General features: G+C 43.8%; 1 protein-coding gene across 2 annotated transcripts in view; it reads right to left on the bottom strand.

Moving 5' to 3' along the window:
- Positions 1–5928: 5928 nt before the first annotated feature.
- The window catches only part of CARD11 (caspase recruitment domain family member 11), a 73495-nt gene continuing 64097 nt past the window's right edge, over positions 5929–15326 (bottom strand). For both annotated transcript variants that reach the window (XM_044978605.1, XM_044978606.1), the window contains exons 20-24: positions 14985–15117; positions 14227–14406; positions 11658–11782; positions 10640–10755; positions 5929–10112 (exon numbers count right to left, since the gene is read on the bottom strand). In XM_044978605.1, coding sequence (XP_044834540.1) covers positions 9908–10112; positions 10640–10755; positions 11658–11782; positions 14227–14406; positions 14985–15117 — 759 coding nt within the window. In that variant the 3' untranslated portion in view covers positions 5929–9907. The remainder of the gene's footprint in view (positions 10113–10639; positions 10756–11657; positions 11783–14226; positions 14407–14984; positions 15118–15326) is intronic.

Consider the following 15326-nt stretch of genomic DNA (forward strand, 5'->3'; position numbering starts at 1 on the left):
CTGAATAGTTGTGGTTTCTGTTATGAACTTTATTAATGAAACAGTGCTAAAGGCCTTTGTGACCTGGCAGCTGCCCCCTCACTCCTGACCTGGGCTAATTATAAAATACAAGTAGAAAAACAACTCTCTCTCTCATCTATTTTCATTACCTCCCTCCACAAGTGCCTTTCACACCCATGACTGCAACCAACCTCGGGCTTCCTGTTGTATTCCTTGAATAAGGCAATTGCAGAATAAGTGCAACCAGACCCTCAGATGGTTGAAAATCCCTAGTGTGAAATCCTGGTCTCCAGTAAAACCAATGAAAGTTTTGCCATTGACTTCAGTACGGCCTGGATTTCACCCCTAGTATCTGGGGACCCTAGGTTCACCACTACTTTATTTATGGGGCTGAGATGTCTATTGAGGGCCATTTGTAAGGCCTGTTGCAGCCTCCATCCTCCCTTTATTGATGCAAATGTCAACTTCAATGAGAACCTTTCACTGGCCACTTCATACCAGCACCAGCTCCAATCTTTTAGATCTGCCCTGCTCTGATAGTCTAGACAACAGGGAGGAAATCAGCAAAATTTGCTCCAGTCTGGTTTGAAGATCAAAGTCAAATTGCCATGAATGGTGATTTGGGAGATTAATGGAGATCCAGGGAAGAAGATGACCAAGTGTATTTCATCACCAGCACAGTCTTCATTCTTTCCACTGCAAGACAAAAACCTCACCATGAAGCTTCCAAGCCATCCTTGCGCTGAGCCAAATATAACTATGCAAGTCCTACAAATCTCCTCAGTTTATCCCCCTACCTGCTGCAACCTTGTCCAATATAGAGGACCTGTAAGACTAACATCTTGGGCTCTGGTTTTCAGAGCACCCATGGAGCTCACTGATTTCAGCAGGACTTGTAGATACTCAGCAGCTCTGAAAACCAGGACTTCTATATGTCTCAGTCGAACTTCATTTCTATAACAACTCCACTCTTTCTGTCCCTTAGTAGAGAAGATGTTGAGCCCTGGCCATTGGAGAACTAGCTGTTCTTACTGCCATAGTAGGACTAGCAGGTGCTAAAAAGAGGAATTAAAATAGGTACCCACAACACATTGCAGTTCAATCTGTTTTGAGGCACACAAAGTAAATAATAATAATAAACTATGACGGGAAAATCAATCACTACAAATGAAGCACCGTCCACGCTGTATTCCAGGCTTCTCTATCTCACGGTTAGTGCTTTGATTAATGAACAGCAATCTGATAATGAGGGGAGCAGCTCAGCACCAGGGTGTAAGAAGCAGCAGCGCTACAATGGCAGAGTTCAGACTAACCAGCATGAGGTTGTCTTTAGAAAAAGGCTCATTTATTCCAGGCTTCTAGACAGGAAAAGACCATTAGCACAGGAGGGCAGGCGCATTCCAGGGCAGAGCTCACCGGGAACAATGCCGGTGGGAGCCACTTGGTTTTCAGTTATGTGTTATACCTGAATATTTAGAGGCACGTTCTGATCCCCCTAAATAGAACTGTGCCCCACTAGCAGCCCCATAGAGGGACCGGGGTACAGGAATCAGAATCTGGCCCTTACTACTGTATTTAATCATAAATTTACATTGGTGTGAAGAACTCAGGCTAGGTCAGAGAAGGGACTCAGCTTAATTTTTTCTGGACCATATTTAAGACCAGTCTGAATGAGGTGCAAATCAGTGGAGTTATGTCCACTTACACCAGGAATGGATTGGGCTCTGTTCTCCTCTCTCTTTCACCTTATTTTGCTTAATTGTGAATTTTTCTTCACTTTTTACAACTTGGCTTCGTTTTCTTCCTTCCCGTACATTCTGGTCTTCTCGGAGCACAGTGTTGGGACTAGGTCCTTGTATGTTCTGGCCTTCTCTGCGCACTGTGCTGGGACTTAGCCCTTGTGCATTCTGGCCGTCTTTGAGTGTCATGCCAGGAACTGGCTCCCTGCACGTGTGGGCCCTTTCTGAATGCCGCACCAGGATGGCAGCCCTGTGAGTTCTGGCTCTACATGGGCTCTGGTGGGACTTCCGTGGGCATTTCCTCACTGTTTTGCTAGAGCCATAATAAGTGAAATTGCTGCGGGCGGTGCTGGTGATTCCTTTTTGTTTCTCTAGACCCCTTTGTTGGCAAAATGAACAGGCTTGTAGAGCACGTCTCTCCTCAGCGTGCAGGGAGCAGCGTGCTTAGTGAGGTACTTATAAGAGGAATATTTACGGTGACTTTAGCTCAGAGAGGAAGGGACATTCTCCAGGGGATCAGAGGCACCTGCCCCTTCCCATCAAGAAATGCTTCCAGAGTCTACTTGTCAGCCCTGCAGTTAATGACAAGAGAAGCGAATGGTAGCGGGTACAAGACAGATGCCATCCTGGTCCTAGATTGCGGGCTGAATTCTTCCCCTCTCTTGTTCTGCATTTTCCCGTCTCTCCACCTTCTCCTGGAGCTGCTTACCCCTGTGCAGATTGAAACAGCAACTTCATGTGACGCAGGACACCCCCGACCAGAGCTGAGAGGTTTTGGTGCAGAAAAGGGGAAACGAACTCTTTTCGCCCTCTAGTCTGGGGCCCTGCCCCGTGATGAACTGCGTCGGTTGAACTAGCCCACACATCCTTCCTGATAACCTCCAACCTGGTGTCTGCTATTTACATACTAGCTGATTCTGGTGCTGCAGTTACTTTGCTAGCCGGCTTGTCCTGTCTTGTTATTCCGCCCAGGCCTGATCTGCAGCCTAGGATTTTCTATATGAAAGCACCACCTCTCCATCTCTCATGATGTCTGTAGTTTGGAATAAAATCAATACTGCTGTTTGCTGCTAAATTGACAAACGGCTTTTGATGCTAATATCTGATGAAGCAGCCAGGCTGGTATAGATATTTACACTCAACGCAGTTTTTCTGTCACTCACCATCGGTTTTTAAAGGGTCTTTTTTTCCCCACTGACTAATGGCACATTTAACCCCCAAGAATCTGCTTGTGATCTGAACATCAGAGGGTTGCTGCAGCGGAGGAACAGAAAGAGACAGCGGGGGAGGGAGGGTGAGTGTGTGAAACAGGACTCATGCAGGAGCTTCCTGTTGTTCTAAACTTGGCTTACGGGTAAGGTTTTCAAGTCAAACTAGAAACCTCACCTGATAGGGCTGCTGCCACTCAAATGCTAGATAGGAGTATCAGAATTGGCCTGTGTCTTCATTCAGAGCCTTGAGCCTATTTCAGTGTATCACTCTATATATCTATGTGACTCAGCATTGTCCCGTGGCTAGGGCATGAGTCTAGCAGTCAAGAGACCTGGGCTCTATTCTTGGCTCTGCCACTGACCTGTTGTTTGACCTTGGGCAAGTCCCTTCACTTCGCTGTACCTCTGTTTTTCCCATCTGTACAATGTGGATAGCAATACCTTCTTTTATAAAGCATTTTGAGTTCTACAGAGGGAAATCCTAAGAGCTAAGTGTTATTGTTCATCTTGGAAACTCAGGGGTGGGGGCCTGGGGCCAGAAGAGATTTCCCTAGAAAGACTCAGGGGACAATCTCTGAGTGCAGAAGAAAGCATCAAGTGGAAGGGTCAAGAATGATCCTTGAAGGCTAAAGGTAACTTTGCAGAGAGATTGAGCGCTATCTCCAGAAGCATAGGAAAACTCTGTGTGCCTTGCAAGATTCTATGAGCAGCAGCATTGCTGTGGCTGAATTAGATTATCTGTTCAGGAAAGGGACAGACAGAATGGCCACACTGGTTCCATCAGGTATTGTGTGGGAACTACAGAGCTCTGCCAATAGAACTAGTATTCCAGACTGAGATGTCTCCACCAGATACTCTGTTAACATGTGGCTAAATGGCCATTTAGCAGCAAGGGCAAAATAACCCGATTTGTTTCACTTGTTGCAAAAATCACACTGGGATTCAGGTCTCTCAGGCTGAAAGATCCACAGTAGATTTCCTCACCCACCTTCCCACCTTTCCTTGTGTGGATAAATCTGATAAAGCCAGTTCTCTTCTGGGATTATTGTTGTTGATTACCCCTCCCCCATTTTAATCATTTGGTGTCGCAGATTGCCGCACAGGATAGCTCTACAGTGAAGGACCCTAGGGCAATACAAGTGCACTGCAGGCCCTGAGTAGGTGCATTTATAGCTGGGCTGGCCCACAAGAACTTTGATAACTGGACAAGGCAGTTGAAACGGGAAAAACAAAAGCACCTGTAAGAGAAGAACCAAGCATTTAGTGGCTGGCAGTTTTCTTGTACATTTTAATTTTGTTCAGTGGGTAGAACAATAGAAACAGTGCTACATTAAAACAGAAATTGCAATGCTGCACCTTGTCTTACAGGTCTTGTAACAAGACTGTTCTGATGTGTGTGCGCATGTAACTCACCCTCTGATTTACAGGGGGACTAGATGTACAGAGCAGACCCATCGGGGCAATAATCACTGAATAGAAATCGCAAGTGATCTGGATTCTAAGAATGCTTTTTTTCAGAGCTGCAAGTCTCTTAGCACACTTAAAAGGGGGAGTAGTGAACCAGCCATAAATGCAATCAGTAGGTCTAACAGTATGGCTAGATTAAATCCTAGTGCTCCAGCTCATTCAGCATTAAACACAGATGCAAAATCCTAGATTGTCACTGTTGCAGAAGCCCTAAACCCCTGGCTGTGCCTTGCGGCCCCAGAGTCATCATGAGATGGAGTAATTACTGCTGCTTAAAATCCCCAATTTTACGTAGCCATTTGGCATGTCCTAATCCTCCTGAGAGCACTGGGTTTACACGCAAATTCTGAATCCCACAGCACTGAATTCAGTCTGCCTGGATACAGCATTCTGATTTCAGCACTTGGTCACTGCAAGAGTCCTCCAACCTCAGGCCATGAAAATGGTTCAGAATAAACGAACACAAATATATAAGTAACATACAGACATTTCTATAATAACTGCAGCTGACCTCCATCTAAACTTTGTAGGGAGGAATCTGCTTTGTGTACGCTCTCCCTCCCTGGCAAATTGTGCTACCACTGCTGTCTGCTACTGCAGAACAATTGACAGGTTAGCCTCCAGCCAGCATGCTGATGCAAAAGAAAATCAAATACTGTGTAATAAAGTTTGCATGAAATTCTTACGTGCAACAATTCCCCACTGTGCTGACCTGTATGATACTGACTTATACAATACAGCATAATTTAAGAGTTGGGCAAAGCAGAATAGAAAGTTGTATTTAGTTTGCTTTTCTTTATTATCATAAATACTGCCCCACATCTGATGACTGTAAACCACTATTAACGTTACTTTAAAGTTATATAAATAAACTTTAATACCCCACTCATGACTTACTGGTACTTGATCAAAAATATAGTAAACAAAGTTTGTTTTACTAGAGCTGTGTGGGAGCCAGAATTTTTGTGTGGGGGAAATTCCATTATTTTTGAGAGATGTTTTCAGTCTAAATTGTAGCAAAACATAGAATTTCAAGCAGCAAAGAGTCCTGTGGCACCTTATAGACTAACAGACGTTTGGAGCATGAGCTGCATGCATGTACATGCATCCGATGAAGTGGGTACTCACCCACGAAAGCTTATGCTCCAAAACGTCTGTTAGTCTATAAGGTGCCACAGGACTCTTTGCTCCTTTTACAGATCCAGACTAACACAGCTACCCCTCTGATACTTGATAGAATTTCAAAATTTCCTGTGAAATTAAATTTTTGAAAATGTTTTGTTTTGGGTGAATTGAAACATTTCAACTTAAAAAAATGAACATAAAAATGTCAAAACCAAAAATCAAAACATTCTGTTCTGAAAATGTCAAAATGGAATGTTTCAACATTATCAAAAGGCTTCATTTTGATGTAATGACATTTCATCAAAATTATCTTCCTTCTGTGGAATGTTTCCATTTTCCACTTCTTGGTGGAAAAACATACCATTGGAAAATTTTCAACCAGCTCTTCTTATTGCAATTACTTAAGGGTAAAGAAATAGATTTTCCAACAGTTCATTTTTTAAAAAGATTTTTATTTCCTGGTTCTGTAAGTGTTCTTAGAAAATAAATAGCTCATCAAGTGACAAGGCAATTACCTTGGATGTTGGAAATCTCACCTTTTCAACTTAAGATTTTTGAAGAAAGGTGAGACATTTTCCAGCTTCCAATTACAAACCTTCAGCAACTTGTATTTTAAGAGTTTGATGTAAACTTTGCTTACTTACTATAGGCCTATACAAATCAGATGCATCTTCAGTAGAGATGGGCCTGAGCCAAAGCTCCAGATTCAAACCCTGGATTCCAGTTTGAATGTGGTATTGCAGCTTGAATGTTTCTTTAATGGACTGTTTTACTGATATTATTTACTTGTATCGCGGTGGCACCTAGAAGCCCCAGTATTGGACCAGGACCCCCATTGTGCTAGGGACTGTACAAATGAAGAATAAAGAGACACTCCTTGAGCTAAAGAGCGAACCCCCTGACATTTGGGAAAGCTTGGATTCTAATCTAGATTTCAGACCCCCACACCCAGGAGAGTTCAGACTGGGATTTTTGGCCCATCTTTATTCTACAATAAATGAAACCAATTTCCAATTAGTTGTCTGGTGGGCAATTTGCTTAGTTATTGCTCCTAATCCCTTACAAACTCGGAATAAATGTTGTCTGCTACCCAAGGATGATTAACAGATTGGCTGCGCTCAAAAGAATGTCTGGGTGACTGAGGGAGGTGGGGTTGGTAATTTAAAAAGCTACATCACAAATAAGAACTAGATGAATCAAAAACCTGGAACTGAGCCCCAGCTCCAAGGGTGGATCTCAAACCTATTTTTGGAGCAGGCGGAGTCTGAACACCAATGCTGAACACCCTCAAATTTGGAAAAACACATATTTGTTTGCATATGTGTAGATACCAGAGGTTAGTTTGCCCCATTACAGAGAGGTGACACTTGGATCAGGATCCAGATCCTCAGCTGGTGTATGTTGTCATAGATAACTCCACTGACTTCAATGAGGCTATGGCAATGTACGCCAGCTGTGGCTCTGCCCCTTGAGTTCACATCTGGGGATCAGATGGGGAACGAAACTTCCAGCCCATCTCCAATAATTCAGCCTGGAAAAATGGATGCGGATTCCACATACTATACAGGTTGCCAGACACCTGTGTAAAGGAATTGGGCGTACTAGAACTGGGAGTTCTGCCTGTTGAGCTAGGGATGACTCCACTAGTTCACACCAGCAGACACTCACAATTCCTTACAGTATCAACGGCCGTGGAAATCACAGTAGGTGCGTTAAGGTGCCAGGAGACTGCATTGCTTCCATGGAGTCACTCCTTTTACAAAAAGAATTAGTTCTATCATCTCATCCAACCTCAGTCTCTATTGTCACCTTCCCATTGTCTCTGCATAAAGATGGTTCATCACTAAGCCTTGTGGTCTCAGGACATTACAAATACCTGGAAAATGCCACTCTGACATGTAGCCCTCCTAAATGATGTTGCCTTCAGCTCTTGTAAGTGACAAATGCCCTCTAGAGAATCATGCAATGTGCTAAGTAAACCAGTTGATTGTTACCCCCTGCCACAGGATGGTTGCATGTCATTGCATATGCATACTATAATCTGTAAAAAAAACTTTGGGATTACAAACTACTAGTAGTGGTATAATCTCTCTACTCCCCTACACTGCAGAAGAGGGCAGATTCCCAGCATATGGAGTAGGACAGACAACTAACTATTCTCAGAGAAATACTTGCTATGAACAGCTTTTCAAACATTAATGATGTGATGGGCACAGTAGCAGGGAATGAGAGGGAAAATAGGCAATGATTTCTATAAGGTACCATAAGAAAAAAATAATAAAGTACACCACTGCATGTGTAGGCACAGTCTGGCAAGCTGACCAGGACAGAAAAAAGTGCATCACCGTGGAGAGGCACCCAGCACACATGAACATCAGAGACACCTCCCAAGGATAATGCAGTCACTCATCTAGCAACTGTGACAGTGCCAGATGTTTTGCTTGGGCGCTGTGTGCCTTTTTATTACCAGCTGCTGCATGCTGGCCTGAAGCACTGAAACAAGGGACTCTGGATGAGCACAGGAGCAATGACAACTTTCAGTGTAGAATCCATCTAAAAAGGAAGGCAAATGGGGAGGCATGGATGACTCAAGGGAAAAGGGATGTACGGTCACAGGTCACTGTTTCATTTATTCCAGGTCAGTAGTGGTGCACATCATTATTATTGGAAGGCTGCTGTGAAAATTAATTTGGTGGTTTCAATCCAGTGCCTAGTGTTCAGGCGTAACATTTTCAAAAGCACATAAGTGACAAAGGAGCTTACGTCCCACTGACTGTCAACAGAAGGCAGTGCTTTGAAAATGGGGCCCACATTCCTAAGTAATTTAGACACTTTTGAAAATTTTACCCCAGATGTCTAAAGCCAAGTGTGATGCTCATTGGCTTCCATGCTGGCAATCATGGCAGAGGCCAAAGACTGAATGGGTCACAAAAACTGAACTTCCCCTAGAGGAAAAACTTCCCCAATCATCCTCTAAAAATGGCCCCTCCTATTCAGAGCGGGCATGTTGGCAGATGCAGTGCTGGGGAAGCATGTAGGTCTCTGGGGTAAATGCAGACATCCAGTTTCCAGGAGTGTTAGTCCTGCACCAAAATTCTTCTTTTTTGCCACTTCCCTATTGGGAGTCAGCGACTTTTATAGCCTTCTTCCAAAACTCATGATTGTATGCCCGGCTATCATGCAGATTGGTTTCTCTGAGGTCTACAGATATTTGGTCTATGTACCAAGTCTTTGGTCTCCCCTTTTGTCCTCTTCTGTCTACAATCATTGCAAGAGCCATTCTACCAATATAGCTCTCAGGTCTCCATATCGACATAACCTAACCTTCCTCAACTTGTCTTCAGTTGCGGCAACCCAAATAAGGCCCCTTACAACCTCATTACATTTCCTATCATGGAGCATCCAACCATTTGACAATCTCAACATCTTCATTTCCATGGCGGAGAGCATACTGATTTCCTTTCTTGTGGCTGGCCAAGTCTCTGTTCCGTAGATTAAGATGGGTTGAGTTATAGTTTTATACACTCTACTTTTTAACTATATTGGCATCTTTTTGAAATTCAGGATTGAAGTAGTGGGACTAGTAAAATAACAGTAACGGGGATCAACTAAGTGAAGTGTGGGCCCATTTGGAAAGGTTTGATTTGCCATTGGGGAGCTGGGAGTTTGCTTTGTTGAGGGTGCCACGACTAAGCAGGCTGCTGTAAATTGCTAAACAGAACTGAGGTTTAAAAATAAAGGGAAAATAAATTGTCATTTTCATTAATGCCAGGAACAAGGGTTATTTTCTTTCCTTCCCACATGACTGCACATACGTGTACACACAGGGCTGTGTAGCTGCGGAGGGTATCAGTTGCAGTGTTTTTGTTGCTACTGGGCACCTTGCAGCTTCTTTAATGGAATATACTCAGCTTCTCACTTTGGACTGGGCGTGGGGTGCTCCATAGGTTCCATGTCCTTCAGCCTGACCCTGATCCTTTATCTCCCTATAGATTTCACTACTCTGGTCACGTCAGGAGATTAATGAGGTCCATCTTTATACATAATAAATTACCTCAAGCTCTCTCTCGAGATCTTTGGCCTTCTCATGTGTTAAACAGCTGCCGACTCTGAATGGGGGATCCGGCGCTATGCCGGTAGCAGCGTTCTCATCCATGTCCTAGCTACCTAGCATCTGGGACACTCACTGTTAAACACACAGCTCTGATTTCATTCGACACACAAATTCTGCCAGCAGCAAGAGTCCCCAGCCAGCAAAGATGAAACAGGAGCAGCCGGCACTGCATCAGAGAATTCTGAAAGCCTCAGCTCCACTTTACGGTGTCCTTTCATTGCCACTGAGCTCCATTTTATTTGCTGCTATTTTTATAGCTGATCTTCGTCTATCCAGATGGTTTTACGCTGCTCTTCCCCAATCTTCTCCTTGATTATTCGGATGAGATCCTCGATACTGCTCCACATGTCTGCCTCTAGGGTGGCATAAAGGCATGGTAGTGTCTCCAGTTCTTTCTCCTTCTGGCGACACATGCGTAGGAACTCCTCCTCAGTCTCTGGCTTTGGCAACAGCTTCCTGCATCAGATGACCAAGCCGAAAATAAGCAAAAACAGGGTTGTGTTTAAAGTGAATCCCTACAATGTCCCTCTCTCCCAGCAAGAGTTGATGTAAAGAAGGGTGTAGGACAGCTAGAATGTGACAGCTACTCCGGTCATGTCCTCTCCCACCAAAACTGACATGGAGAACAATGAAGGAGTGCTCATTGTAGGGAGATTATCACTACTCCAGACCCAATCTTTCCCAGTAGGGAATGGCACAGGAGTGCTCAGTGTGGGGAAGCGCACAGATAGTCCAGTCCAATGCCGTCCTCCTGCAACAAACATTGCCATCAGGAGTGGTGACAGAGTGCTGGATTTGGGGCAACTCATAGCTACTTCAGTGGTCATATTTCTGGGGAGGAGTCATGGGAGGAAACAGAGCCATACTGAAGTACTAGATTAGCAAGAAGAAGCTCCCCCGCTCCCATGATAAAGTCATTGGACTATAGTGTTATTCAGTGACAAAGACACAATAGCATATGTTCCAAAGATTTGATATGTTACCTGAACCTCTTGATGTTTTTCTCTGAGACTCTGATAAAGAGAATAATGGGATATATCTTGGCTTTGATTAAATCCTTTGTGCAGCTTATTCCAGCTTCCAGCAGACAATGCTTATTCTAAAAACATAAAGTCATAACAGGGTCATGAGGGAACATCCACAGCTAGTATCTTACACTAATATCTTGTGATACAGACAGACATATCTCAATAGGGTCAGGTGAATTGCTCTTCATTCATCAGACCTGATGTAAAACCTTTACATCAAATGTACATTTCAGGTCCAAACTCCTCCCATGAATCCACAACTAGCCTATCAGACAAAAGCTCATTTTAGTACTCAGTATGAGAGCTCTCCTTTTGCAAAGGTTTAAAAATGAGTGACCCGAACTAAAGGTAATGAACAAGCTAAAATACTATAAATAAAAAATAAAGTCAGACATATATTATATAGTCACATGCACGGGTGTGGTCTTTGTTCAAAGAGAACATATACTGTAATTACTTCTGAAAAACAACCAACTACTCACTTTAATCCTTTTTTTCTCCACCGTGTAACAAATACACTGTATTTGAAGCTATCTCTCTGTCTGACAATGTTATCTTTATACTGCATATCATTGTCTCTCTCTGTATCCCAGTCTATCCTTTTCCTTGTCTAGCTCCCCGTCTCTCTCTTTTGCATTCACACACAGCCGAAACAAAAGGGGGACTGACTAGGGAAGAGTGGGTAGGAAATGAAAGGGTATTTCATTCTATCAAGGTAGGCCATCACAGAGAGAGAGTGCAAATGTAAAAGGATATGGCTAAGGATCAAAAAGAAAGGAAAGATAACTGCACAAAGCTAAAGCTCTTTGGGGAAAGATAAATAGAAATCTGGGAACAGGATGTGAAAGGGAGAAAAAAGAAGCTACTCTGAAAACATAAGCCCTTAATATGGCAGTTAACTGACCACTTTTTTTATGAAAAGCAACCCGCTCTGTAGACAGCCTAAATACTGGCTACATTCCACAACCCTCACCTTGGCAGTGACGGCCTCAATATTGGCAGGTACAATGCATTCATAGGCGTTTGGATTCTTCTCTCTGGAAAAGATGATAGTCTCCGTCCTTTGCTTCCTTAGGAACTCTTCCTTTGTCACAATATCTGGAGAGGGAGGGGGATGAAAGGAAGGTTAGTAGGTTCACATAATATGTGCACCTAGGAAACTGTCCCGCAGGAATTCAGACAGGACTCTGACGGTACAGGGAAAGAAGACCAAGAGTCTTCCTGAGTGCTGGTCTCATTTCATCATTTAATTGAACTGAAGCCTCAAATATGGCCTGCGCCAGTGAATTTCTGAGCAATCACCACAACACAATCAATGCACCCAATTACAACAATATGATGTAGTAAAAACTATACCAACACCTAAAATCAAAGAGCAACTATGTTCCACAGCACCAAATCACAAGGCTGGGTAGTAGCTTAGACAGCATTTCACACAGTATTAGGTTACTATATCACCACATTATTATTGGTGTTGCCATGGGGCTAAGGGGTCCCAGCCCGTTGTACTAGGTCTTGGACAACCACATAGCAGAGAGATGGTCCCTCCTCCGAAGAGCTTACCCAGCTCTTGTACTCATACTAAATAAACACTGCAAACCAAACTCTACAGCACGGTACAGAGCCTAGGAATCTGAAAATCAATCTGACTAGCAACAGACCAATTTCACTATGCAAGGTGTGTGAAATACAGAATAGTAAACAAACTATACAAATGGCAGAGTAAATTAGACTCTTAAAATTACTGTATTTATATCAGTCTAAGTTGTTCCTAATAACAGAGACCAGGGTACTGGGAGTCTCTCTTCATGAGATAGTTGTGATGATCTGGGGAATCTGTTTGTATAATTTATTATTATTGTGTTGGATTATGAATTCTTTGTCGGTAACTTTACCAAGCTGCAAACTCCCTTTTGACTTCTCTGTGACCTCTTTACCTCCGTGTTGGACTGAAATTCGAACGGGCTGACAACAGTGGGTCATTAACTCGGATGGTCTTCTGTTCAAATATAAAGATCCTAGACAATTGACTGGTTCCAAACCAGGAAAATTGGTTTGTCAGGGGAGAGATCACCTGGCAATGAAGTCACCCGATAAGGGTCTGGGGTCATCAGAACAGGCTGATTGAGGAGTCACCTGACTGAAGAACTGAAAAGCTATGAAAGGGCTCATAGGGAGACACACAGAAAGTGTGGGCAGGAGAGGGGAAGAGGATGGACTGGCCAGCCAAAGCTGGCATGGGTGTGCAGGGGGAGAAGGCTCCATGTTTCAGAACACAAACCATGCACTGCAATGGAAGGATGCTGGATGGCCTCAAAGGACTCTGACTCCAGCCCACAGAATGCTCCAGAATGGTGGAGAAACTAAGGCAGTGCAATGCACATAGGGTTTCTTATTTGTGTATAGGGCTATGTGTCTCCTGCTATTAAGAAAGAGCAATAATGTGTTAGAATCCTGTGCGACGTCTGTATGTGCTATGTGCTACACCTTACCACGTGCCCCTAAGAGGAAACCCAGAAGCCTCAAAACTGCAGGTGGAGTTCTGAAAGAGGGTGTGTTTAAGCTATGGCAGGAGTCTGAGGGTGCATTTTGATTAGTTGCTGTGGAGTGGTTGCAACTTAAGCTGTTGCATCCCTGCTGTATTACTCAGAAGCACTTGAGCTTCAGCCCAAGACCCCACCAATGGGCTAGCTAGCCCAAGCCTACAGCACCAATTAATTCAAGCTAGAGATTTGCGTGTGTGGATGGGAATTGAGTTAGTGGTCACAGTCAAGTTACAACCCGAGATAACTGTGCTGTGAAGACACATCCTGAGGGACCAGCACTGGTTCTAGGGACTGGGCTGTGCAGTCTAAGCTCTCAGGAGCGGGTGCCAGATTAAGGTCTGTACTCTGAAGGCATGTTAGGGATCCTAAACCGGGGGAGTGACTGTACTCTGTTCATGGTCTGCAGGCTTAAAACAGAAGGGATTCAGCACCTGGATCCTCATAGCTGTCTGGTGAGTGGAAGAGAGGTGGCGCTTAATTGGAGCTATGACAGTAGTGTATCCCAGAGCAATCACGGAGCAGGATACTGCTTTGAATGGTAAACAGTTAACAAGAAAGAGTTTCACTCAAAAACCCAGTCTTTGGAGAAGATCAAATGCAAGATCTTCATGCCCTGGACTGGAAAGAAACCTATCATTGGTTGGAAGGAAGATATTCATCATTATAGCAACAGCTAGACACGAGCTGATCGAAATGTCACACTACCTAGAGTTAAACACATTAGTACTGACAAAGAACACTCACAACATGCCAGTCCCTGGAGTGTATCATGGCAACTATAGAACCTACACATGTACAACGTTCACAGACACAGCACCTCAGGACCATAGATATCTCAGACACATTCAGAATGTTCTTACAAATTGTCACGTTGCAGGATGCAGAGCTATGCTGCGTGGTGACATGGCAGCAGGAGTCCCAGCAGCTGGCGTTTGTATGCCTATAGTAAAAAGGCTTGCTAAATTTAATACGTACTGCAATCTTTTACACATTTACCTGGCTTGCACATGTTGAATTCCAAGGCACCTCCAGAATTGAGAAGCTTCTGCACCAAGGTCTTTGCAAGCATAGTGGGAGTGAAGAGGACCGGGCGCCTGCGGTCACAGTGGATTGGTCGCACCAAACTATAGGGGATCAGACTTAGGCTCTTATTGATTTCACTTTCTGAATCCAAATCTGAGTAAAGAGGAGACCGTTTACAATCTAGTTTGTTCTTCACCAGTACTAGCAGAAGGATGTAGAAGACTCACATACATTAAAGAAGGGAATTGCATGTTTGGTCATCTTATCCATCCCTCCACCCAGAGCAGTGCTTCCCCTACGGTATATTCTCCAGTGCAATGTCTGGTCTAGTTTTAAATGACTCAAGCAATAGCCCCTCGTCATTGTCCTTGGGAGACTATTTCACAGCTAAATAGACCACTCAGTTTGACATTTTTTCCTGATTAACAGCTTAAATTTTCCTTTGTTTAACTCTAATTCACTACTTGGAGTTATACCTCCTTGGAGGAAGAACAGGAGAGAACCTAGGAACAGTTGTCAACAAAATAGGAAGTTTCAGGCCAGTGGACTTGTTTTCAAGAGCTATCTTCCCCTTGCCTCTCCAGAAAACTCCAAGGATTGAGCCACATGCAGAACATAAAAATTAGAGACGGAAAAGGCCTAGGACCTGATTGTGCACTGCCTCCCACTTGTGTAGTCATTTAAGCTATGTCAAGCGGGTGTAAAATCCTGTTGTGCTGTTATGTCCTTACCTTCCAGTTTATCAGGCAACAGCTTCATTGCTTCAGAAGAGGTCCGGGCCAGACTGGAGGAATAGCCAGTGACAATGCGGACTCGCTCATTGCTGTTCATACGTTTGTATTTGTTTTCAGACCTGCTAACAAACTGAAAGAGCAAACAAAGAGGCTTGACCCTCACCCATTCTATGGAATTATATTCTTTATTCTTCCATATATTTGTTCGCTCCATGCCCCTCTCCATTATCTACCAGATTTGAATTACCTCTGTGTCTAGCAAAAACAGGGCTACAGGTTCACCAACCCTTCCACGGAGCTGCTGGCTGAATTTCAGGGCTATTTTAAACAACGTAGATC

The sequence above is a fragment of the Mauremys mutica genome, chromosome 11 (assembly GCF_020497125.1).
Source record: "Mauremys mutica isolate MM-2020 ecotype Southern chromosome 11, ASM2049712v1, whole genome shotgun sequence".
NCBI lineage: Eukaryota > Metazoa > Chordata > Testudines > Geoemydidae > Mauremys > Mauremys mutica.